The sequence below is a fragment of the Calliphora vicina genome, chromosome 3 (genome assembly GCF_958450345.1).
Source record: "Calliphora vicina chromosome 3, idCalVici1.1, whole genome shotgun sequence".
In the NCBI taxonomy this organism is placed as follows: domain Eukaryota; kingdom Metazoa; phylum Arthropoda; class Insecta; order Diptera; family Calliphoridae; genus Calliphora; species Calliphora vicina.
Genome location: NC_088782.1, coordinates 14,730,507 through 14,755,379, shown reverse-complemented (window position 1 = coordinate 14,755,379; position 24,873 = coordinate 14,730,507). Strand labels below are relative to the sequence as shown.

Below are 24,873 nucleotides of genomic sequence, written 5' to 3'. Positions count from 1 at the left end.
GGTTTGGTACTGCATGTTTGTTTCTGTTGGCTTCTTTTTCATTATATGCAGCCATTTTTTTTGAAAGTTAGAAGGTTTTTTTTGGTTCATTGTTAAGATTTTGTATGAAGTAACCTTTTTCCTGAACAAGTAATGAATTACAAAAGAAACGTAAATTGAAAGGTCCTTCTAAATTTGGATAAAAATCTCGTTTTCTACTAAGTAAGTTCCAACTTACTTACATTAATGATGTGATTTGAAGCTACATATTTAAAAAACACTTTGTTTTTATTTTTCGCTACAATATTTTTGAAATTGAAATTCCAGATGGAAAATAAATAACTCCTCCACATATTTAAATTTCTCAAAATATCAGCTAGTTTTAGTTATAAAATAAATAAATAAATTACTGTTTTAAAGATTGTAGGGTAAACTTGACCTTCTGCAACTTGCTGTTACTATTTATATACATCTAGTAGTTTCATGAATTATTTAACGGACAAAACTAGAATGTTCTATTTCTAGAGCTTTAATGTTAATGTTAGAAGCTTTAACAATTAATGTTGTTATATGAACTTAAACAAGTAAGAGAGCTATATTCGGCTGTGCCGAATCTTATATACCCTTCACCAAATTATACTTTAAAATAAAAATTTTAAATATTTTTAGGTAAACAAAATTTAAATTTTTTTTAGTTGTTTTTTCGAAATTGTTTTTTAAAATTTTTTTAGTTTTTAATTTTTTTTTTATATTTAGTGAAAAAAAATTTTGGCGAAAAAAAAAATTCGGGTTAAAAAATATTTTTTCCGATTTTGACCCATTGTAGGTCCAACTTACTATGGTCCAACAAAAGCCAACTATCCATGGCGATAAGGTAATTATCTGTATTTGGTGGGGCTGAAAGGGTCCAATCTATTATGAGCTGCTGAAATCTGGCCAGACCATCACAGGGTACCTGTACCAAACACAACTGATTCATTTGAAGCGAGCAGACATGAAACTTTAAAAAAAAAAAAACACAATCTGCGAAGCGTTTAACTTGTCTGCAGATACACCCAGAGTCTTTGGCGGGAATCGAACCCGCAACCCTCAAATTAATAGTCCAGCACACTATCGACTAGTCTATCAAGGCACCCTGTAATAATCCAATATGACAACACTCGGCCACATGTTGCAATATCTGTTAAAAACTATTTATAAGTGGCTGGGAACGAAGCAGAACGCTCTATCTGTGATACGCTTCGCTTTGGAACATTGTATCCGATATTGGCCGGATTCGATATTGGCCTCAAAAGATGAACAGTTCTTTTGGCTCGGAATCTATATGTTGCCAGAAAGATGGAAAAAGGTTATAGATTAGTCACTTTTTCTTCAAATTGAATATTTCAAAACAAACCCTTTACAATATTTAGTAATAACTTTGACAATTTACAGATTTCTGTAAACTATTATTATCTCTATGTTTTAATCTAAAAATTCCAATTTCTTACAAGTTTTTGTTTTCCAAAGCAAGACACTTCCTTTATTATAAATCACATGTCATAAGTTTTTCTCATAGCGAGTAGCAAAAAAAAAAACGAAGATGAGGAAAAAAAAAGTAAATAAATTTAGAAAATAGTTCACATCTTTTTTCACACACAACGAACGAGTATAACATGTACAATAAAAAGAAAGAAAAATTAATATTTATATAGGAACGGATATGACCATCATTGATCTTATAAAGTTGCCTCTGCAACTTAACATCATCGTGGAAGAAGACTCATATAAATGTAGCATGAATGTGAGTAGAGAATTTTTTAGACTATTTGAAAAGATTTCATTGTATTCTTTGAAATATTTTTCTAAACAAACAAATCTCTATACACAGAGAAAACAGATAGTATGTAGTAGCAACAGAATTTGTTGGCAATCGAATGATTCGGTTGCAAACCTAGAATTGTTAGGTTCTATGAACAGAAAGCTTGTTGATAAAGAAGAATTTCGATAAAAGCAACCAAACTTCTATTATCTCTTCTAAAATTTGATAGCCACAACTATAAAATTCGGTCACTAAGTCTGAATCATAATTCAGTTGCTATTCCGAATCTATTTTCTCTGTGTATCTATTAGATTTTTAAGTGGGGAGGAGGATTTTATTTAAAAAAAAAATGCAAACATTTATAATATAGATACACAGTGTCTATTCCCAACATTTATACACATCATCATAAAATCTGTTTTTATTGACTGAGTTTTGAATATGTTTTGCTTTTATTTTTCTTTTATTTTTTATGCCAGTTGACTGACTGAAGAAATAAATGAATGGGAATTACAAATTTTTAGAAAACAAAACTGAAACAGCAAAAATTGTTGTAGGAAATTCCAATAAATTCTGTGTGTACATTGAAAAAATATGTGGCCAGTAATTTAGTGGGTCAATTAAAATAGACAAGAAATGTATATAAATAATAATAATCATCATTCTCAGTAGAGAAAGATTGTTTATAAAAAAATAAAAAAAATAAAAAAAACAAAACAAACATTTAATTAATTATAAATATATAGTAGCAGTTGTATGCTTAAGGAATAATTAATTAATTATTGTATTATTTATGGTTTTTATACATTTCATTCAATATGATTTAAAATTTATTTTTCTAGTGTTTTTTTTCAATACTATTTTGTTTTTATTTTTAATAGAGGTGAAAATATTGTGTGTGTTTTGTTTATATTTTGAACGGAACTGTTTTCAAACATTCAACAAACAACTTCCGTTTTGTGTCTACTACTATTAAGTATTTACCCCGGTTTATCAATTCTCATTTTAATTTGTTGTTTACTAAGTTGAAAATTATATTCACTATTCGCAAGTTAAATATAACGGGTGTTTATTACACATTTTGAATATGGTTGCCACATAATTTGATAATAATGCAAAATAAACTGCGTTATTTACAATTTTTCTGATAATCAGAATCCGTATTCAAATCCGCAGGCTTGTTTGAGTTTCTATCAGGGATTTTTTGGTACAATTCCATCTTGAAAAGTAAAATGGTACACCAATGACTTATTTGGTACAATTTAGGGATAGGGATTGACAATAGATGACGTATCTTTTGAACGTGGTTTTTGTCTTTAATAATCACTTAGTTATTGTGCATTATAAATAACAAAGTTTTTTTTTTTTTTTTTGTTTGAAAATGACGAATTTTATGCCAACAAAGCGTCATATGCGGGAAGTTTTGCTTTACTTAATACGAAACTATTAAGAGAGCTATATTCGGCTGTGCCGAATATTATATACCCTTCACCAAATTATACTTCAAAATAAAAATTTTAAAAGTTGTTTTTTTTTTAATTTTTTTCGAATTGTTTTTTTTAATTTTTAAAATTTAAAAAAAAAAAATTTTTAAATATAAAGACATTTTTTTTAATATTTAGCAAAAAAAAAAACTTGGTAAAAAAAAAATTCGGGTTAAAAAATATTTTTTTCCGATTTTGACCCATTGTAGGTCCAACTTACTACGGTCTTATATACGTCGTTGCAAAGGTTTTTGAAATATCTATCATTAGATATCCATATTGTCTATATTAATGACTTAATAATCCAGATATATATAAACAAGTAAGAGAGCTGCATTCGGCTGTGCCGAATCTTATATACCCTCCACCAAATTATATTTCGAAATAAAAATTTTAAATATTTTTAGGTAAACAAAATTTCTTTTTTCCCTAAGTTGTTTTTTTCATTTTATGGAAAAAAAAATTTTTCCAATTGTTATTTAAAATTTTTTATTTAAATTTAATTTTTTTTTTTCAAAAATTCGGGTTAAAAAATATTTTGTAGATCCAATTTACTATGGTCTTATATACGTCGTGCAAAGGTCTTTGAAATATCTATCATTAGATATTCATATTGTCTATATTATTGACTTAGTAATCCAGATATAGGTCAAAAATCTCAGCCATTTGTGGACCGATTTTGCTGATTTTAAATAGGAAACTTCTCGAAAGCATGTCTGACAGAATAACTGAAGATTTGGATCCCGAAGGTATCTGGGGTCTTCAGAAAATTGATTTCAACAGACAGACGGACATGGCACAATCGACTCCGCTATCTATATGGATCCAGAATATATATACTTTATTTGCGATGAAAAATTATGAGGTGCTAAAATCAGGCCAGACCTTCACATTAGAAGCGAGCATTGGCCGAAAAACGCCCAGAATATGCGGCCAGACATGAAACCGTAATATTCCGTAATGACAGCGCTCGGCCCCATGTTGCAATACCTGTTAAAAACTATTTAAAAAGAAGTGGATGGGAAATTTTTCTTCACCCGCTATATAGTCCAGACAGTGCCCCGTCCGACTACTATTTGTTTCGATCGATGCAGAACGATCTCTCTGGGATAGGCTTCACTTTGGAACAGAGTATCCGATATTGGCTTGATTCGTTCTTGGCCTCAAAAGATGAGCAGTTCTTTTAGCTCGAATTCCATATGTTGCCAGAAAGATGGGCAAAGATCATAGCTAACAATGGCAAATACTTTGAAGATATTTTCAAAATAAATGTTTCAAAATAAAAGCTAAAATTTGAAGAAAAAAAACAGATTTTTAAGTTACAGAACCGACAAACCACATTAATATCTGTTATATTTGTGTTGTTAAATTACATGATATTAATTAAATGAAAATGTTATATCCTGATTTAACGTCTGCTAACAGACCTCTACTTTATTCAATGTACGTAGCATCTGCTATGAATCAACATCTATCAGATTTGTCGGACATAGAGATGTTGGAAGATGTTTCGGATGAACATGATAGCGATTTTGAAGTGGTAACGATGTCTTCAAATATTTCACAGGATGCCTTAAGTGTCTTGATAAGACCTTTGACCTTTTTAAAGTTTTTTTGCGATTTTGATCTTGAAGATGAAGTTTTTTTGATTTTATATGTTCACAATTTTTGTTCTTTATAACAAGGGCTACAACTTTGCCTCAAAGAGTAAATCAAAATTCCAAACTGTTTGCAAGATATGAGCCTGAGAAAATTATCACTTTTTTGCAAAAAATTAAACCGAGGCCCCAAATCTTTGAGGGCCCATAAAAAAAGTGCATGACTTTGGGTAAAACTGGGAGACATGGGTCTTTTTTTTGGGTCTTTTATCAGGTAGTGGTGTCCGTATATGGTTATATTTCCATGACTCAAAAAATTACACACATTGTTACACATCAAATTGGAGCTTAAAAAGCAGTATGTCAAGGCATTAGATAAAACTGGTCCATGTTTTGCCTTTTCTTCAAGAAAGTTTCCAGGTTTATGTATAGAAAAACTATAAGCTGTTATTAAAAAGCTCCTAACTTTTAAAATAATTTAATAAAATGTTGTAAATTCGTTTATTTTACCCCTGCAATTTCTCGAACACTTCAAGTAGCATTGAAAAAATTAGGAATCAGGGTATCAAATATACTGTGTATTTCAATACGAAACTTAAAACTAACCACTTATTATTCCAGTATTTTTTGCAATAAGTTACAATTTTAATTTAAACTTTTATAACTTTCTTAAAATCTGTTTATTTGCTTTAAATTTTGTTAAACACCCATTATTTTATAGTTCATTTTATAAATATTACTGTGTGCAAATAATTTATATGTACATATATTCATATAATACACCTTCATTATTTTTATTATTTTATAACAAAAAAGTCTGGCAGAAATTGTTTATAAACTTCAATGAGTTTTTTTACTTATTGTTTATTATTTTCATTTTTCTGTTTAATAAATATTATATGCACTCATACAAAATTTATTCAAATTATTTTTTATTAAATTTCTGTTCGATTTATAAATGACCATTTCTTTGTAATTATTTAATAAATTTCATCTGCTGCAATGAATATTAATTAATTAATTTAATAAAATATGGTCGTATTTTGTATTCGTACGAGTGAGCAGGTTTTTGTTATTGTTTATTGAGTTTTCAAACAATAAATATGTATAAATGGGGTCTAGGGTAAGTGGTAAGTACATGAAAATAAAGGTAGAACCTACAGTTATTTTTATGTTTACAAATTATTCAAGAAATATATAATTTCAGAAATATCAGATTTTTAACCTATGTTTGGACAATCTTTAATAAGCATATTTAATAATTTTTCATTTACAAATTTAAATCTGTATATCAGGTGTAAATAAAATCGTTTGAAATTAAAAAAAAAACCTTTCATATAACAAAACAAGTAAGAAAGTATGGTCGGTCAAGCCCGACCATATAATACCCTACACTAAGTAAATGAGCAAAAACATTTTTCTTTTAAAATATCAATAATTTATATTCGTCAGTGATTTTCGGAAGTGGGTCTTATATGGGAGCTATGACCAATTATGGACCGATCACCATGAAATTAAGTCGTGTGATTTATGTCTATATGAAAGTTATTTATGTTGAATTTTGTGTGTTTGCCAACATTTTTAAGAGATTTATGCAAGTTAATGTGATTTTTGGAAGCGGGTCTATATGGGAGCTATGACTAATTATGGACCGATCCTAACAAAATTTGGTGACATAAATTCCGTATATATAAAACTTATTTGGAGCGCAATTTGTGGAGATACATTTATAAATTAAACATTTATGACCGATAAAGTCCAATTTCGGAAGGACATTTGTATGGGGGCTAGGTGAAATAATGGACCGATTTCATCCAATTTCAATAGGCTTGGTCATTGGGCCGAAAAAATTATATGCACCAAATTTGATCGAAATAACTTCAAAATTGCGACCTGTACTTTTGCGCACAAGGTTTACATGGACAGACAACCAGACAGCCAGCCGTCCAGCCAGGCGGACGGACATCGTTTAATCGTCTCAGAAAGTGATTCTAAGTCGTTCGGTATACTTTAAGGTGGGTGTTAGACTAATATTTTTGCACAAACGCATAATACCCTCCCCACTATGGTGGTGAAGGGTATAAAAATACAAAATATAAGAAAAAAATGGCCACTTTAAGGGAGAGAGAGTTAAAAGATAACTTTGAAAATAATTGTAATGAAAATCAAATTGATTTTTATTTTGTGCCTTATAAGCTGTTAAAACTTTTTATTAAAAATATTTCTCGACAAAATGTCTTTTAAATAGATTTTTACGGCAGACCAAGGCGTATTAGCAAGGTGAGTGCATAAAATCAGCTGTTTCTCAATTCGCCGTGGTTTAATGTAGGTCTTCTGTCAAACTTTGTTTATGTTTACATTTGTTATCACACAGTGTGCAACACATAAAATGCAAACTACATCTCGTGTGGAATTTATCGAAGTACTTATCAAAACTTCACCCGGCTATATCTCGGAAACCAATTGGAATTTTGTTTTCCTGTCTTCGGCACAATTTTAGCTACAGACTAGCAGAAAAAAGTGCCTCTAAATTGTTAAGATGTCCAAAAATTTAAATTTTTTATATCTTTTTTCACCATTTTTCTGCAATGGGAAATTCAGTAAATTAAATTACTTTCATAAAATCAATGCATAGCAATGACATTGAAATTACATGTTCTGCATCATCACTTTGATGAGTTCTTACACCAATTGCCCACCGAATTGGCAGGAAAAGGAGAGCGGTTCCAAAGGAACAAATAAAAGCTGCATGCATTGCTTGCAGAAGTTTGTTGGTGGAGTCATTATGTATTCCAATATGAAGATGCAAGCACCGAAGTCGCGGAGGATGATAGATTTGAAGGACACGCCGAAAGAGATAAGCCTTGGAAAATATACAAAGAGCCTCAAATAGATTTAAGTCGGAATATAATGATTTTCATGATCTTAAAAAAATCACTGGTGTTTACTCACTTTTGAGGCTCTCTGTATTATATAAAAAATAGGGGATTTACAATAGATGACGTTACATAACTGTCATTTATTCTCACTTAGTTATTGAACATTATTGTGTAAACAACAAAGTTTTTTTTGCTTCGAAAATGTCGAATTTTGTGCCCACAAAGCGTCATATGCGGGAAGTTTTGCTTTACTTCTTTAAATTAAAAAAAGTGCCGCTTTATCACACCGATTTCTCACCAAACTTATGGTGAATTTGTTTCATCGGTTTCAACGTGCAAGAGAAGGTTTGTGCGGTTCAGAAGTGTTGATATTGACACGGAAGACAAAGATCTCCAAGACCATCCAAAAAAGTATGAAGACCAAGAATTGTAAAACTTAACAATAGCTTGCAAAATCATGGAGAGCTACACATCAATCAGCAATTTCAAAACGTTTGCAAGCAGCAGGATTCATCCAAAAGCCAGGAAATTGGGTACCATACGAATTGAAGAATGTGTTTCATCGGTTTCAACGTTCGACATATGGTTTGTGCGGTTCAGAAGTGGTGATTTTAAAACGGAAAACAAAGATCTCCAAAGATCTGTCAGCCAAAAAAGTTTGAAGACCAAGAATTGGAGGCATTACTCCATGAAGATTGTTGTCAATCTCAACTAGAGCTTGAAAATTCATTGGGAGCTACTCAATCAGCCATTTCGAAACGTTTGCGAGCAGCAGTATTCCTCCAAAAGCAGGGAAATTGGGTACCATACGAATTGAAGTCGAGTGACCTTGAATGACGATTTTGCATATCCGAAATGCTGCTTGAACGCTATAAAAGAAAATCATTTCTGCACCGAATCATTATTTGCGATGAAAAATGGATCCATTACTATACCCGAAGCGTAAAAGATCGTAAGTGAAGCCCTGCCAACCAGCCGAATCGATACAAAAGCCAAATATCCATGGCGCTAAGGTAATGCTCTGTATTTAGTGGAACCAAAAGGGTCCTATGTATTATGAACAGCTGAAATCTGGCCAGATCATCACATGGATTTTGTTATGAACACAACTGATTCGTTTGAATCGAGTATTTGCCGAAACACGCCCAGAATATGCGGCCAGACATGATGTAATATTCCATCATGACAACACTCGGCCACATGTTGCTATACCTGTTAAAAAGTATTTAGAATGAAGTGGTTGGGAAGTTTTGCCTCATCCGCTTTATAGTCCAGAGCGAGTCCCTTCAGACCACCTCATATGTTTCGATCGATCAAGAACGTTCTCTCGAGAAACGCTTCTCTTTGGAATAGAGTATCGGATATTGGCTTGATTATTGTTCTTGGCCTCAAAAGATGAGCAGTTCTTTTGGCTCTGAATCCATATGTTGACAGAAAGATGGGAAAAGATCATAGCTAAGAATGGCCTTTACTTTCAATAAATTTATATTGTACAAATGTTTAAAAATAAAAGCTAAACATTTGAAAAAATCTCACATTTTTAAGTCTTACCCTCAATATTAGCAGTTAAAGTTATTTTCCTTACAAAATTGTTTTACCCATAAATTTTTAAATAAATAATTGTATGTAATTTTAGTAATAATTGTTAATAATTTAGTAAAATATTAATGTGTGTGAAGTTAAATTCGAATTTAACTAGCACAGACAAAAACCACATTTTTTAACATTGATCATTTTACAGTCTACATAGCACTGTTAAGCACTTAACAGTCATCATAAATAAATTGTAGTACATGAAATATATCTGAAATATATATCTGAAATAATTTCAGAACTATAAAAAATAAAAAAAATAATAAAAAAATAAATTTCTGACGTGAAATAAAAGTAAGATAGTAATAATTAATATTGGAATTTAAATAAAATTGAGTTTTTTGAAAACAAAAGCTGGAGAGGATTAGTGACCATTTTGGGAATTGTGTGGAAGGTTCGCATATTACACTATATAGATATGGTGGTCCAAGAGGTACTTGTTGGAACTGTTATAGTGGGATACCTGAAATAATCTTGGGATTTGAGAAAACTTAAGTTTTTTGAAAAAAAAGCTCGAGATGATTTGTGACCATTTTGGAAACTGGGTGAATGGTTCGCATACTATACTATATGTAAGTGTTGGTGCAAGGAGCACTTGTTGGAACTGTGGTAGTGGGATATCTGAAATAATCTTGGGATTTGAGAAAATTTGATTTGAAAAATAGTATTTTTTTGAAAAATTTTCTGGAGAGGATTTTTGTCCATTTTGGGAATTGTGTGGAAGGTTCGCATATTACACTATATAGATATGGTGGTCCAAGAGGTACTTGTTGGAACTGTGGTAGTGGGATATCTGAAATAATCTTGGGATTTGAGAAATTTCGACTTGAAAAATGTAATATTGCTGGAGAGGATTAGTGTCCATTTTGGGAATTGTGTGGAAGGTTCGCATATTACACTATATAGATATGGTGGACCAAGAGGTACTTGTTGGAACTGCGGTAGTGGGATATCTGAAATAATCTTGGGATTTGAGAAATTTCGACTTGAAAAATTTAATTTTTTTTTTTGAAAATTAAATTAATTAAACTATTAAAGTTCCAAAAAGTACCTCTTGGACCACCATATCTATATAGTGTAATATGCGAACCTTCCACACAATTCCCAAAATGGACAAAACTCCTCTCCAGAAAATTTTTCAAAAAAAAAAATAAAATTATTCATGTCGAAATTTCTCAAATCCCAAGATTATTTCAGATATCCCACTACCGCAGTTCCAACAAGTACCTCTTGGTCCACCATATCTATATAGTGTAATATGCGAACCTTCCACACAATTCCCAAAATGGACACTAATCCTCTCCAGCAATATTACATTTTTCAAGTCGAAATTTCTCAAATCCCAAGATTATTTCAGATATCCCACTACCACAGTTCCAACAAGTACCTCTTGGACCACCATATCTATATAGTGTAATATGCGAACCTTCCACACAATTCCCAAAATGGACAAAAATCCTCTCCAGAAAATTTTTCAAAAAAATACTATTTTTCAAATCAAATTTTCTCAAATCCCAAGATTATTTCAGATATCCCACTACCACAGTTCCAACAAGTGCTCCTTGCACCAACACTTACATATAGTATAGTATGCGAACCATTCACCCAGTTTCCAAAATGGTCACAAATCATCTCGAGCTTTTTTTTCAAAAAACTTAAGTTTTCTCAAATCCCAAGATTATTTCAGGTATCCCACTATAACAGTTCCAACAAGTACCTCTTGGACCACCATATCTATATAGTGTAATATGCGAACCTTCCACACAATTCCCAAAATGGTCACTAATCCTCTCCAGCTTTTGTTTTCAAAAAACTCAATTTTATTTAAATTCCAATATTAATTATTACTATCTTACTTTTATTTCACGTCAGAAATTTATTTTTTTATTATTTTTTTTATTTTTTATAGTTCTGAAATTATTTCAGATACATATTTCAGATATATTTCATGTACTACAATTTATTTATGATGACTGTTAAGTGCTTAACAGTGCTATGTAGACTGTAAAATGATCAATGTTAAAAAATGTGGTTTTTGTCTGTGCTAGTTAAATTCGAATTTAACTTCACACACATAAAATATTATATAAATTTCTAGAAATTAAATAGAAAATTTGTGCAGTGTTAATCTAAAAACTAAATTTTACCTAAATTAATTTGATATTTTCCTGTATCACGTTGTGGTATTCTGTGTAGTGTGCCTAAAATAGAAGGGGAATAAGAAAAAAAAACGATATAAAATAATATATATTACTTTTTTTTTGTGAGTGTGTATTTATTGTTAATAAATTAGTAAGAACAAACATGAAACGAGACTAAACTATATAATAAATGTTAAACACGATTATAAGATTATAAGATATATTTAGTTACATAGGTATGTAAAGGGTGTTTTTTAAGACCCGATAGAACTTGAAATTGTAATAACTCGAAAAAGGAAACTTTAACCACAAAATTGTTTTTATTCGAAAGATCAATACATGGCATTAACATTTGAAAATGATTTCGGGCATATTTCTGGACGTCCAATATCGAGCCACTTTTTCGAGAGTTGCTGATCGTATGTCACGAATAACATGAACAATGTTGACCTCCAAAGCATCAATTGTTGCTGGTTTATCAGCATAAACCAGTGACTTCAAGTGACCCCACAGGAAATAATCGACAGATGTCAAATACCACCTTGCAGGCCAATTGACAGGTTCATTTCTCGAAATCAAGTTATCGCAAAATTTTGATTTCATCCTGTTGAAGCGACATCTCGCCCGGATCAATGTCATCCATATTTTCAAACAAAAAATCATTGATCATGGTGCGGTAACAATCTCCATTGACAGTAACTCGAGCTCCGGCTTCATTTTTTAATGAAACGGTGCATTTTTCTGAATGTAATGGAGTCTTAAGCCAAAAAATTAGCCTCATCGCTAACCAAAATTTTGTCGTCTATAAGTTGGATGTCTGATTTTCAAAGTAAATTTGGATAATTTGGTAGCGTTGTTGAAGTTTCAATCTTTTCATGATGATTTGCCAGAGTATACTGATCATAAATTTCAAAAAGTGAACGTAGTATAACAGTTCGTATGACACATAGATAAATACGCATACATCGGAAACTCTTCTGTCAAAGACCTAACTCAGTTGTTTGATTTTGTTGAGTAATTTGTTTATTTTATCTCCGGAATACGTACGGCTCGGTTGCTATTTAAAATCGAGAAAATCGGTGCACAAATGACTGAGATATAAGGAAAAAACCTGGACAACATCGAGTTTTGACCTATATCTGAATTACTAAGTCATAAATATAGACAATATGGATATCTAATGATAGATATTTCAAAGACCTTTTTTTTCCAAATTGTTTTTTAATTTTTTTTAAAAAAAGTTTTTTCAAATTTTTTTTTTTTAAATTTCTTTAATTAATTTTTTTTGGAAAAAGAATTTATGACAAAAAAAATTTTTGATGAACAAAATTCGGGTTAAAAAATATTTTTTTCCGATTTTGACCCATTGTATGTCCAACTTACTATGGTCTTATATACGTCGTTGCAAAGGTCTTTGAAATATCTATCATTAGATATCCATATTGTCTATATTATTGACTTAGTAATCCAGATATAGTTCAAAAATAGGTCAAAAATCGAGGTTGTCCTAGTTTTTTCCTTAGCCATTTGTGGACCGATTTTCTCGATTTTAAATAGCGACCGAGCCGGAAGAATTTCGGAGATATTGATGTATGAATCGTGTATGTAAGTTATTTGGGGGCTTCGGTAAGTTGATTTCAACACACATACGGACATGGCTATATAGATTCCGCTATCTATAACGATCCAGAATATATATACTTTATAGGGTCGCAAATGAAAAATGTGGAAATTACAAACGGAATGACAAACTTATATATACCCTTGCCACTCATGGTGAAGGGTATAAAAATTTAAAAAACAAAAAAAAAATTTAAATTTAAAAAAAACAATTCGAAATTTTTTTTCCAAAAAATTAAAAAAAAAACTTTGGAAAAAACAAATAATTTATGTTTACATAAAAATATTTGAAATTTTTATTTTGAAGTATAATTTGGTGAAGGGTATATAAGATTCGGCACAGCCGAATATAGCTCTCTTACTTGTTATACCCTTCATCTTCGTGAGAAGGGTATATATAAGGAATATAGCTCTCTTACTTGTTATACCCTTCACCTTCGTGAGAAGGGTATATATAAGTTTGTCATTCCGTTTGTAATTTCTACAATTTTCAATTCCGACCCTATAAAGTATATATATTCTGGATCCTTATAGATAGCGGAGTCTATTAAGCCATGTCCGTCTGTATGTCTGTCTGTCCGTCTGTCTGTTGAAATCAATTTTCTGAAGACCCCAGATATCTTCGGGATCCAAATCTTTAATAATTCTGTCAGACATGCTTTCGAGAAGTTTGCTATTTAAAATCAGCAAAATCGGTCCATAAATAACGGAGATATGAGCAAAAAACCGGGACAACCTCGATTTTTGACCTATTTTTGATCTATATCTGGATTACTAAGTCATTAATATAGACAATATGGATATCTAATGATAGATATTTCAAAGTCCATTGCAACTATGTAGATAAAGTTATAGTAAGTTTGAGTTAAAATGGGTCAAAATCGGGAAAAATATTTTTTAACCCGAATTTTTTTTCCAAAAAAATTAAAAACAAATAAAAAATTTGGAAAAAAAAACTTTTTTTAAAAAAAATAAAAAAGCAATTTCAAAAAAAAAATGTTGAAAAACAATTAAAAAATTTAATTTTGTTTACATAAAAATATTTAAAAAATTTTATTTTTAAGTATAATTTGGTGAAGGGTATATAAGATTCAGCACAGCCGAATATAGCTCTCTTACTTGTTTTTGATTTCACATAGTTTTTTCTCCTAATAGATTCTCACCACTTAGGTTTCTGTCAACTGAGTTAGGTTTTTAACAAGAGAGTTTCCGCTCTATGTCTATTCTCTATGGTTTCACAGTTAATCCTTTTGTAAATTCTATCGGTCTTAAAAAAACACACTCTATGTATAAATGAATAATGTAGAATATGGAAAATGAAGTGGAAAAATTCTTTGTTTTACAAAGAAAAGCCTACATTTAAACATAAAACACACAACTTCTTCTTAAGTAGAAATACATATTTGGCTAAAATGCTGAAATTGTTATATGGATGAATGAATGAATAAATACTTGAAAATTGAAGTAAATGTAAAAAAAAACTATATTTATATAGATTAAGAAGAAGCTGCTTTTAAAAGTTAATCGACTTTGTGCTAATTTTATGGTTTTTCTTTTTTCCTTTATTATAGTTAACAAACAAAATAGAAAACTGTATTATTTTTTAAATCCTCAAGACAAAATGCATCTTAAATGATTAGTAAGGCCTAAGTGCAAGTGATTTTTAAAAAAAAGGTCTTTGAAATAGAATTGTATGGTTGAATAAATAAATAAATGAATGAATGACAGAATGATGTTAAACATAGCAACATTTATACGAAAATGAAAAAGAAAAAAAACAAATCCTAAATATAAACACTCTACTACTCTATTTATAAATAGCGTATGTACATTTATTTAGTAAAAATTTCAGGTCATTAACCTAAGTGCTTCTTGCCGTTTGTGTTGACACGTTCACTCTGAGCAATAAAAAATACATTATAATAATTGTTAATAATGTTTTGATATTAAATATTAATAGTTTAAGTGTCTTCACATGTTAGTTTTCAGTGTGTTAATGTGAAAATGAAGAAAGTGTTGTAGTTGCCAAAGATGAGCAATTTAATTTCTAGCAAGATAACAAAAATAAGGGGTCCACTTTCATTTAAGCGATTATTTGACATTATTTAAAAATTGTCTTTTTTTGCATTGTCTCTCCATCACATCGAAACTGTTAGTTTTGAATTTTTAAACAAAAACTGAACTGATTTCCACTAAATGTATTAACTTTTGAACACGATTTTTGTTTTTAATAACTTTGCTTAGAAAATGTTGAATTTTGTACCAACAAAGAGTCATATGCGGGAAGTTTTGCTTTACTTCTAGGGTTTTTAATTTCCCGACCTTTATTGATTCCCGGGAATTGGGAAATTTTTTTCTACACCGGCTATTCCCGAAATATATAATGATACTGTAAATTAGTAATATTATAGCCAAATTTCCTATAAAAACTTAGTGTTATAATTATTAAATATCAGAGCTTCGAATTAATTAATAAAATTTAAGCTTATTTCACTAAAATCTTAATCCGTAATTAAAGAATGTCAGCCTTTCATTCCATAAAGCCATTCCTAATATTGAATTTTTTAGATTCATTCCAAAGCCTTTGTTTAAACTGAATTTATTCAAACTTTGAATGATTAATTTTTTGTTAAATCAAATCATTTACAAAATTAAATGAAAAAATTTTTGAAGCTATTTTGTTATGGATTTGAAGAAGAAATTTAAAGAAATTATAATGATTCAATAAGAAATAAATTCCATAAATAATGAATTCACTTTTTAAATTTTCATACGAAAAACCCAAAATAAATAATAATAAACGGTCTATTATTGCCGAGATATAAGCAAAAAACTTTTTACTGTTTTTTGGTGAAAAAATGTATTTCTAACTTGTTTTCTATGTATTTTCGTCAGTTTTTAATTCTCGGGATTGCCGACTAAACATCCCGGGAATCGGGTAGTGAAAAATTGGAAAAATTCCCGGGAAATTTGTACCGGTAATTCCATATCACAGTACAACACATGATTTTGGGACTCAATTCTGACAATTGCACGTGAAAGTAGCCCCAAAAATAAGAACTTCTGCATCATTAGTTTTGTCCAGTTGGCTGCCGTAAAAATGTAATTTCCATACGAATTTTTTTTCCTCAAGGAGGATTTTTATCACTTTTTCTATATTTTAGCACGGTTATATCTCGTATACCGTACGGAATATCTCTTTTGTGGCTGAAGGAAAGTTGTAGATATTGAATAGTAGAAAAAAAGTACGGAACATACCTACCCGAAAAAGGTGCATCCAGTGCCTTAAAAATCGCAAAAATGCCCATTTTTTAATTTTTTTTTACCAATTTTTCACCTTTTTTGCTCAATAACTGGATTACAAATCCAATTATGGACCGATCACCATGAAATTAGGTCGTGTGATTTGTTTCTATATGAAAGTTATTTATCATGAATTTTGTATGTATACCATAATTTTTAACAGATTTATGCACTTTAAAGTGATTTTCGGAAGCGTGTCTTATATGGGAGCAATGACTAATTATGGACCGATCATAAAAAAATATGGTACATATAATTTGTTCGGCCCAAAGAAGAAGCCTGTTGAAATTGGCTGAAATCGGTTCATTATTTCACCTAGCCTCCATACAAATGTCCTCCCGAAATTGGACTTTATCGGTCATAAATGTTTAATTTATATATGTATCTACACAAATTTCGCTCCAAATAAGTTTTGTATATACAAAATTCATGTCAAAAATTTGTATTATGATCGGTCCATAATTATTCATAGCTTCCATATAAGACCCGCCGGAAATCACTTTAAAGTGCATAAATCTGTTAAAAATGATGGTATACATACAAAATTCATGATAAATAACTTCCATATAGACACAAATCACGCGACCTAATTTCATGGTGATCGGTCCATAATTGGACTTGTAATCCGGTTATTGAGCAAAAAAGGTGAAAAATTGGTATTTTTTTTAAAAAAATGGGTATTTTTGCGATTTTAAGGCACTGGATGCATCTTTTTCGGGTAGGTGTGTTCCGTACTTTTTTTCTACTATTCAATATCTACAACTTTCCTTCAGCCACAAAAGAGATAGTCCGTACGGTATACGAGATATAACCGTGCTAAAATATAGAAAAAGTGATAAAAATCCACCTTGAGGAATAAAAATTCGTATGGTCATTAAATTATTACGGCAGCCAACTTGACAAAACTAATGATGCAGAAGTTCTTATTTTAGGGGCTACTTTCACGTGCAATTGTCAGAATTGAGTCCCAAAGCAATGAACTGAAAAATGTTGTACTGTGTATGGGATAAAAACCATATTTACTTCTTTAATTTGAAAAAAAGTGCGGCTGAAGCACAGCGATTGCTCACCAATGCCAATGGTGAATGTGTTTCATCGGTTTCAACGTGCGATTCAGAAGTGGTCTGACACGGAAGACAAATATCGCCAAGGCCAGCCAAAAAAGTTTGAAGACCAAGAATTGGAGGCATTACTCCATGAAGATTGTAGTCAAACTCAACAAGAGCTTGCAAAATCATTGGGAGCTACTCAAGCAGCAATTTCAAAACGTTTGCGAGTAGCAGGATTCATTCAAACGCAGGGAAATTGGGTACCATACGAATTGAAGCCGAGAGATTTTAAAAGACGATTTTGCATGTAATTTTTGCACCAAATCATTACATGCGATGAAAAATGGATCCATTACAATAACCCGAAGCGTAAGAGATCGTATGTGGAGTGCGGCCAACCAGCCGAATCGACACCAAAGCCAAATATCCATGGCGCTAACGTAATTCTTTGTATTTGGTAGGAGCCAAAGGGTACTATCTATTATAAGCTGCTGAAATCTTACTGATTCGTTTGAAGCGAGCATTGGCCGAAAAACGCCCAGAATATACGACCAGCCATGAAACTGTATTCCATCATGACAACGATCGGCGACATGTTGCAATATCTGTTAAAACATATTAAGAAAGAAGTGGTTGGGAAGTTTTGCCTCTCCCGCTTTATAGTCCAGACTTAGCCCCGTGCGACTACTATTTGTTGCGATCGATGCAGAACACTCTCTCTGGGATATGCTTCACTTTGAACAGAGTATTCGATATTGGCTTGATTCGTTCTTGGCCTCAAAAGGTGAGCAGTTCTTTTGGCTCGGAATCCATATGTTGACAGAAAGATGGAAAAAGGTCATAGCTAAAAATTTAAAAAAAAAAATCACATTTTTAAGTCATAACCCCAATAATAACCCCTTTAAAGGCTATCCTTCTAATAGTGCATCATTAGGCACCCCTTGGACTACCAAACCTATATAGTGTGTGACGTGTACCATTCCAAAAATTACCATTTTTACAATCCAAATTTGTAAATTCTATAAATATTTTCGATATTTCATTATTATAGACCTCATGGAGTACCACTTCAATATAGTTTTGGTCATGGACTTGGTTCCATTCTCCTGTATTAGCCTCCTAAATATACTACCTCTTAAATACTACCTCTGTTAAATGCGTAACAGTGCACTGTTAACTACAAAATAAGCTCTGTTGCAAAATGTGGTTTGTGTCTCTACTAGTTAAATACGAATTTATATTTACACACATTCTAAACTGTGGGTTTATCTATATGAAACGGCGCCAAAGAAAGCCAAGATGGGTGTGTCAGCCAATAAAGTCATGGCGACCGTTTTTAGTCAACAGGGTAAAACAATCAATGGCGAATATTATGCCAATTTATTAGGTCGATTTAATGAGGATTTGACGTTTATGGTCAAGACAAAAGTTCTTTTTCACCAGGACAATGCTAGAGTGCAGACATGTTTAGATTCAATGGCAAAAATCGTTGATTTTGGCTGCGAATTGCTCCCTCATCCGTCCCATTTTGCAGATTTAGTCCCGTGTGACTATTTCTTGTTTCCAAACCTGAAGAAATGGCGGGGCGATAAGAGATTTGACTCCAACGATGAAATCATCTCACAAACAAATACCTGTTTTGATGACCTCGAGAAATCTTATTTTTTGAAAGGTATACAAAAATTGGAGAAACGTGTATAGAACTCAGAGGAGACTAGTAAAATAAAATATTTTTTTGTCCCAAAACCTGTGTTTCATTCAAAAAGTCAAGGACCTATTGACCCGTCCTATTAGATTATTATCTTGCTCATGGTTTTGTCTAATATTTCGAAAGTTTTTTAAGACTGTTGGTTTTGAGTTCAATTCCCTAGTCATTTAAATATTAATGAAATTGATAAGCAAAATGTGTAATACTCGTTTTATTGTTACACTCCTTATGTTGCTTATATTGTCACACACACATTTACAGCTTATCCTTATTTCTATTTTAAATACATAAAGCATAACTTAAGGGGCAATATAAAAACAGACAGCAGTATAAACGCTTTAAATTTCTTCATGTTAAGTCACTTTTTAACATGAAATTCTTTAAAAAAAAAGAAATATTTTAAATGTTCTTGACATTTTTTCCTTATTATTCTTAAACATCTTTTTTTCTTCTTTCTGTGCTGTTCTTTCATAAGAAGTCCCTATAATGTTTATAATACGTGTGGGTTTCAGCCACAAGAGAAAAATGTTGGAAAATATTAATAAATAGAATATGTATGTATGGTGGTATACCAGAAATGTTTAAGTATATTTTTCTGCGATAACAAATCGCTGTGTTGTTTATCTTTAAGTTTCTTTTCCTTGCTTTATTTAATGTGTTCCTTGCGAAAACAAAAGAAGTGTAATGTTGAAAGAAAAAAATAAAAAAAAATTGATAAAATTTTCTGCACATAAAGTGTTTTAAGACGTGCTTGATATATTGTCGCATGATTATATTTTATGGTGCTAAAACATTTACATTTATTTTCTTCTGGCTGCTATATGTAGTACCGACTACTGACTACTAAGACAGCTTGTAGCGGAGAGCTGTGTCTAATGCACCAGAATGTGTGCATAAGTGCTCATCAAGAGTACATTTGTCACAATATGTGGGTGAGTTTTTCAACAAACGAGTTTAAAATGCAAAAAATATGTTGAAAAAAAAACATTTTTCAAGAACGAATAATAAATGGAGATTAACTAAAATAATAATAAAAAAAAAGAAACTAAGAAAAGTTTACATACCGTTGCTGGGCCCACAAAAAGATTATCTTTCCTATTACTAGATTTTTATTCGACCATCTGAAAGCTTACAGTCATTAGAATATATCTTTATGGGTGATATTTATCCCTTACATTTACATTGTTAGCTCTTTTTTTGGTTACACCAACGATATGTATTTATATGTAAAAAAATAAGGTCTTGTGGCTTAAATTTGCTTATGAATAAAAAATATTAATGAAACATTTTTCACTTGCAAACATTTTAGAGATTTATAAATTATATATTAAACGTTTAAATCTGGCAAAAGTAAGTAAATGTATAGGGTGGGAAAGTTTGAGGTTATGATCCAACAAAGCGTCATATACGGGAAGTTTTGCTTTACTTCTTGCTCACCGAAGCCTATGGTGAATGTATTCCATCGGTTTCAACGTGCGAGAGATGGTTTTTTCGGTTCAGAAGTGGTGATTTTAACACGGAAGACAAAAATCGCCCAGGCCAGTCAAAACTGTTTGAATATCATGAATTGGAGACATTACTCCACGACGATTGTTGTCAAACTCAACAGGAGCTTGCTAAATCATTGGGAGCTATTCAATCAGCAATTTTAAAATGTGTGCGAACAGTTTGACTCATCCAAAAGCAGGGAATACGAATTAAAGCCGAGAGACCTTGAATGATTTTTTGCATGTCAGAAATAATGCTTGAATGCTATAAAAGAAAATCATTTTTGCACGGAATCATTACTTGCGATGAAAAATGGATCCATTACAATAACCCGAAGCATCAGAGATCGTATGTGAAACCCGACCGACCAGCCGAATCGACACCAAAGCCAAATATTCATGGCGCTAAGGTAATGCTCTGTATTTGGTGGGAGTAAATGGGTCCTACCTATTATGAGATGCTGAAATCAGACCAGACTATCACAGGAAATCTGTACCGAACGCAACAGATTCGTTTGAAGCAAGCATTGGCCGAAAAACGCCCAGAATATGCCAGACATGAAAACGTAATATTACATCATGAAAACGCTCAGCCACATGTTGCAATACCTGTTAAAAAGTATTTAGAATGAAGTGGTTGGGAAGTTTTGTCTCACCCACCTTATAGCCCAGAACTTGTCCTGTCCGACTACTATTTGTTTCGATCGATGCAGAACGCTCTTTCTGGGATACGCTTAACTTTGTAACAGAGTATCCGATATTGGATTGATTCTTTCTTGACCTCAAAAGATTGTTTGGCGCGGAAAGATGAGAAAAGACCATAGCTAACTTTCATGATATGAATTGGACCCATACCATGCCCTGAAAAACAGCTCCAATAGAAAACGCCAAACTTGACTGTCTTATTTGTGTACTTGGGGTCCAGTCTCTTCTCTGATCACTGACTCTTAAATTGCATTTGTTTTCTTCCGAAAGGAGAACAGAATTCAATTTCTGTCTCGACCAGTTTAAATGTTTTTTAGCAAGTAGTACTTTTTTGTTTTAGAACTAAGAGGTTTTTTTCGCAGGACGATAGCAACCTAACCAGCATCATTTTAAATTGATAATCTGCCGTAGAGTAATTTTTGGAAATTTCTTAAATTATCTTTCTATTAAATTAAAATAGTTTTACGAAGTCTTTCTCCCAAATGTTGAGTTTTTATAGTAACTGTTTCACAAAATCTTTTATAATTTTGTAAACTTTGGATTTATGACATGAATATTTATCAGAGAGAGCTTTTTGTTTCAATCCAGCATGAAATTTTTTGAATTTTCGCATATATTGAAATGTTAACCCTGTATTAATTGCAATTAGCGGCAACACTGATATTTTTCTGTTGTTTGTTTTGTTTCTCAAATCAAGTAACGGTAAAATCGTGATTTGTTTTGTTTACATTTCACAAACTGTGTTGACAATAACAGGAATATTAAGCAGTGTTGGCATAGTGTTGCCAAATTGAATTGGCAATATTTCCATCAGAGATTTTTATTTAAAAAACTTCAATAAGAAAGTTTAGAGTAAAAATATAAAAAAAATTAAATTTTTCATAAAAAAATTCAAACAAAAAAAATTAAATTCAATGAAACCATCTCAATGAAAGTTTCATTGTGCTATTTTTTTATTTTATCAAATTTATTAAATTTTGTTAATTTGATAAAATAAAAACTAAATTCTTAAACCTACAAACAGTGATTTTAAACTTGAAGTTAATTTCCAAATAAAATTAATGTCCATATCCTATAAAGGGTTAATGAGACATTTCATGTCTAGTCTTGAATTTTTTAAATTTCCTTTTTTTTCTGTTAAAATCACCACAACTAAATCACTATATTTGTTTATTTTCTATCTAAATTTATTTTTCTTATAGCAGACTATCATTTACTTTTGGCTTTTTTGTCATTAAACAATTGTAATTTTTCAAAAAATCAACAAACGAGACGAAACGAAATGAGTAAAATAAAAAACAACTTAAAAGTAAAAATTAAGACATTTTTTTTCATTGTTGTTGCTTAAAATGAATGAAATTTAATGAATGCAAATAAATATCACAAATGACTTTTTTTTTTTGGGTACAGAAAACGAGACAAAAACCAACTAACCTCCTCCCATCTACAACAGTACTCGACATCAAAATGACATAAAGAGAGACAGACAGACGGACAAACAGACACACTACACTGCAGTAAAACAAAAGAAAAGTATAAAAGATGACAAAATATACCAACTTTTTTTATGTACAATTTGACATACAGCTAGATAGAGACAAAGAGAGGACTACAGAATTACATTCATCAGTCACTTTCAGACTTTAGGTGACAGGAACTTAAAAAAAAAAACTTTGTTCAGAATCAGCTACATGCAGGAAGGGAAGTGGAATTTTAAATTCTATATAAAATTGTGTTAAGACCCCAGATTTTTAAAGAGAATTTTTGTGTTAAGACCCAAGATTTTCTATAGAAAATGTTTGTGTTAAGACCCAAGATTTTCTATAGAACATTTTTGTGTTAAGACCCAAGATTTTCTATAGAAAATGTTTGTGTTAAGACCCAAGATTTTCTATAGAAAATGTTTGTGTTAAGACCCAAGATTTTCTATAGAAAATTTCTGTGTTAAGACCCAAGATTTTCTATAGAAAATTTTTGTGTTAAGACCCAAGATTTTCTATAGAAAATTTTTGTGTTAAGACCCAAGATTTTCTATAGAAAATTTCTGTGTTAAGACCCAAGATTTTCTATAGAAAATGTTTGTGTTAAGCCCCAAGATTTTCTATAGAAAATGTTTGTGTTAAGACCCAAGATTTTCTATAGAAAATTTTTGTGTTAAGACCCAAGATTTTCTATAGAAAATTTTTGTGTTAAGACCCAAGATTTTCTATAGAAAATTTTTGTGTTAAGACCCAAGATTTTCTATAGAACATTTTTGTTTAATTCTTAACTATTTTGTGACACTTCAAAAAATCTAAAATGTAATTTTACATGTTTTGAAATCTTTAACATGTTTTGCAGAATGGGGGAGATTTCTGATTTGTTTTTTTTTTTTGGCAAAGTACTTTAAAACTTTAGCAAATGAACACAACAATAACAACAAAAAATAAGAAGAAGGCGTAAGTGGTGACAAATAAAGTAAAGTAGAATTTTGGGTTGTTCTTCCAACTTTAGATCTCAGCAAAAATCATCAAAGAATCATCCCTATTTATATAATTTTTTTTTAAGTTATTTTAACAAATTGTTTTTCATTTGTGTAAAAGTTTTTATTTTTAAGTTTATCCTGCACTTGTACATACTTTTTCAATTTAATTTTAAAGTATGTAACAAATGTATTTACAAGTACATTGACAATTTTTGCGTTGTAAATTAAAAGTAAATTTAGATTTAGAGAATTGTACGCATTTTATTATATTTGTGTGTTGATTTCTAGAGTGAAATCTTATTGTAGACACAGTTAAAAGTTTCTTTAAATTTGCCAAGGGCAATAAAATTGTTTTGCGCTCAATATTTTTTTGTTTTGTGTTTTTGTAGTGCATAATAAACAATAAAGTTCTTTTAAATCTATTTTATTATACCCTACTACATAAAAACTGATGAGCATAGTTTAGAGATGATAAATAATAAATCGCAAAAATATCATCATTAAATTAAGGTTTTTTTTTAAACGCTAGATAGATTATTACATGGTTGCTGTTTTTGGTACTAAACAGTTGGTTAAACTAAGTACACTTGTCATAATACACCCAGAGAATTAATGTAAAATGACTTGTCATTAAATCGCCTTAATTATTTTAAAAACATTTTTTGGAAATTTCTATTTAGTTTTAAAACTATGTTGTATGCCCCGTTTAAAGTCGTCTTTTATGACCAACTATTTTTAAACTTGTTAGCTTTTGTTCACTTGTTATATTTATACATAAAATATAATTTTTGCATGAATTTATCATTTATATTGTGACCTAGTTTTCATCATCAGTTGCCGTTCTCGTAAACATTATAATCATCACATTTGTGATGGCGTGAGATTTTTCACTGGAACTTTTGTTTGAGAGAGGCAAAGGAGAAACTAAGTACATCACAACACAATTAGAACTAAATATAATGATTTGGTTTGTTTCGTTGTCGTCGACGTCGTTGTCGTCTCACAATAAAAGCAAATGAGAATTATTGTTATGCAGTGACATTTAAAAAGTTTAAAGTACAA

The 24,873-nt window shown here is 30.8% G+C and overlaps 1 protein-coding gene across 1 annotated transcript in view; it reads right to left on the bottom strand.

Annotated features, from left to right (window-relative positions):
- Abl (tyrosine-protein kinase Abl) overlaps positions 1-24,873 on the bottom strand; it is a 135,888-nt gene that overhangs the window by 21,197 nt on the left and 89,818 nt on the right. The window contains exon 2 of the mRNA XM_065502729.1: positions 11,482-11,535. Within this exon, the coding sequence (XP_065358801.1) occupies positions 11,482-11,535 (54 nt within the window). The remainder of the gene's footprint in view (positions 1-11,481; positions 11,536-24,873) is intronic.